The sequence below is a fragment of the Rhagoletis zephyria genome, unplaced genomic scaffold, assembly GCF_001687245.7.
Source record: "Rhagoletis zephyria isolate East Lansing unplaced genomic scaffold, Rhagoletis_zephyria_1.1 Rzeph_scaffold_16282, whole genome shotgun sequence".
In the NCBI taxonomy this organism is placed as follows: domain Eukaryota; kingdom Metazoa; phylum Arthropoda; class Insecta; order Diptera; family Tephritidae; genus Rhagoletis; species Rhagoletis zephyria.
The window spans coordinates 9,891-12,033 of NW_016173347.1; the positions used below are offsets into that span (position 1 = coordinate 9,891).

General features: G+C 32.5%; 2 protein-coding genes across 2 annotated transcripts; both read right to left on the reverse strand.

Moving 5' to 3' along the window:
- Nucleotides 1-506, reverse strand: LOC108379399 (venom peptide HsVx1-like). Its single transcript, XM_017635742.1, has 3 exons — nucleotides 362-506; nucleotides 198-303; nucleotides 1-131 (listed from the first exon to the last, which is right to left on the reverse strand). The coding sequence occupies exons 1-3, from the start codon at nucleotides 432-434 to the stop codon at nucleotides 38-40; spliced, it is 273 nt and encodes a 90-aa protein (XP_017491231.1). The 5' UTR covers nucleotides 435-506; the 3' UTR covers nucleotides 1-37.
- Nucleotides 507-927: 421 nt separating this feature from the next.
- Nucleotides 928-1,899, reverse strand: LOC108379398 (uncharacterized; the record flags this gene model as incomplete). Its single annotated transcript, XM_017635741.1, has 2 exons — nucleotides 928-1,082; nucleotides 1,767-1,899. Coding segments are annotated over 2 exons (233 nt in total), but the record flags the coding sequence as incomplete, so codon positions are not given.
- Between the last annotated feature and the right edge of the window lie 244 nt (nucleotides 1,900-2,143).

Genomic DNA, 2,143 nt, shown 5'->3' on the forward strand with positions numbered 1-2,143 from the left:
ATTTAAATAAAAAGTAAAATATCCTCATTGAACAAGCTCAGCAATCGAATGTTTCACAACAGGCGGGGTAGGGCTTCGAGTCGTCTTGTGGAATCTTTTTGCAATAATTAGGAGCAACTACATAGGGACAGCTAAAATAAATAAATAAAAAAGAATTTTTAGAATAAAAAAGCACCGTGGAGCGCCAACCAGCCTACGTCTTGGCAGTTATGCTGCCATCTTCGTGGCATTTGTACAAATTGCATTCGCCTTTTATTTGAAACTCCGCGCCGCTCTTCGCCAGCTGGCCACCATATTCGCAATCTTGCGAAAGAAATGAATTAGAAAACGTTTTAATAAAAATTATTTCCTTCGCACTAACCGGCCTTTGCGCTCCCCAATGATGCCACAAACACCACCAACAACAGCGATCCAAAGACTCCAACACACTTCATAGCACGCGTTTACGGTGTTCTCGAAAGCGTAAAAAACTATCTTTACTCGACAAAGTGCAAACAGTGACTGTGGTTCGGAAATTCAATAGCAAAGCTTTAATAATAAGATTTGGTTTGCTATTTGTTTTCAATTTATTTGCGCTATTTACTCTAATCGTTTTTCATTTACTTTTGAACAACTACTTGGCACGATCGCGGCCGCTTCGGTCAAGTTCAAAGTATGTAGATAGTCGGCTAATTTGACAATATTCGAGGCGATGATGCGCATTTGTGCGCTTAAAAGTGGGGACAGTTGGGCTTTCCCTAGCGTTAGAAACTGGTTCTGGTGGGGAAGCGGGTGATTTACGAAAATATTTTTGAATCTACTGGCCGAGCTCAGTGGGACTTTCCCTCGCATTTCTTATGTTTGTTGTTGTTGTGCTCGAAGTCAACAAATGGACAAGAATATTTAAAATTAATGAAAATTAAAAAAAAAATTACTTTTGTTTATTGACTTCTATAAATTATTTCTTATATATGACATTTATGTATATCTATCTTCATGAAATTTAATCAATACATTTAATTTGAACACAGCAATTAGGGTAAGGCCGGCTATAGTCGGGTGGCTGCTCGGTGCAACCGTGTCGCAGCAGATAACGGTCACAGCTGTAAGTGTAGATAAAATGGACGAGAAGTTATGAAATTTAAAGAACATATATTAGAACATATATAGAATTTGTTTGAAAGTGATCATAAAAAATTAATTGGAGCTACATAGTTTTTTTGTTGAAAATTTACATATTTCTTGCTGGAATTGGTTTAGTCAGAACTGATATTTATAAAATTTTGTTTGACTTGACTTGAAGTTTATTGAAAATTAATTGGAATTACTATCCACAAAAAAATTAATTTAAATACAAAAATTAATTTAGTTACATACATACATACATTAAGAAAATACATTCAGAACTATAAACAATTTGGACTTTTTAACCGCTTTTTTATTAACTTCTCGTTTAAATTAGCGCAAAACTTATTTAGAATCAGTTATTAAAAAAATTTATTAAATTTCTCGTAAAACACGTTGGAAAAACTCAGTTAAAATTAAGTTTAAAATTTTTTGCCTTCAAACATTTTTTTTTTCGCCAAATTTATTTAATATAGAAGTTCCGACTGAAATTTTTTCTTGAAAAAATATACAGAAAATTAAAAAAAAATCTATGGTTCCAAATTGTGCCTAAAATTTATTCACAGCTAATTACCAAAAAGTGGCTTTCAATTCAGAATTTATTAAAAAATTGTATCGAACTTAAAATTTAATTGAAAATTTTCTTTTTCAATTACACTTACTGCTTTATTATCAGCACGTAATCATGCCGGCAAGTGACCGTTATGCAGTGAAATTCAATATCTGTGGGATAGAGGGTCTCATTGACTGGTACTGCTAGCTCCAATTCCTCATAGTAACAGTGGGCTGGAAGAACTAAATTAGCGGGCAAAATTTTAAACAAGGAAAGAGATATTTTTCAAAAAAGATGAGGAAGGTGCAAAGATTACATGAAATTTGACTATGAATAAATAAATAAAAATGAAAAAAAAAAATTATTTATAAAAAAATTTTAAATTCGGTTTTTTTTTAATTCTTGCTTAAATTGGTATTAAAAAGGCATCCCTCAACAATGGAGATATGTATCTACATTGAATTGGTAGCGAATTCGCAGATCGCA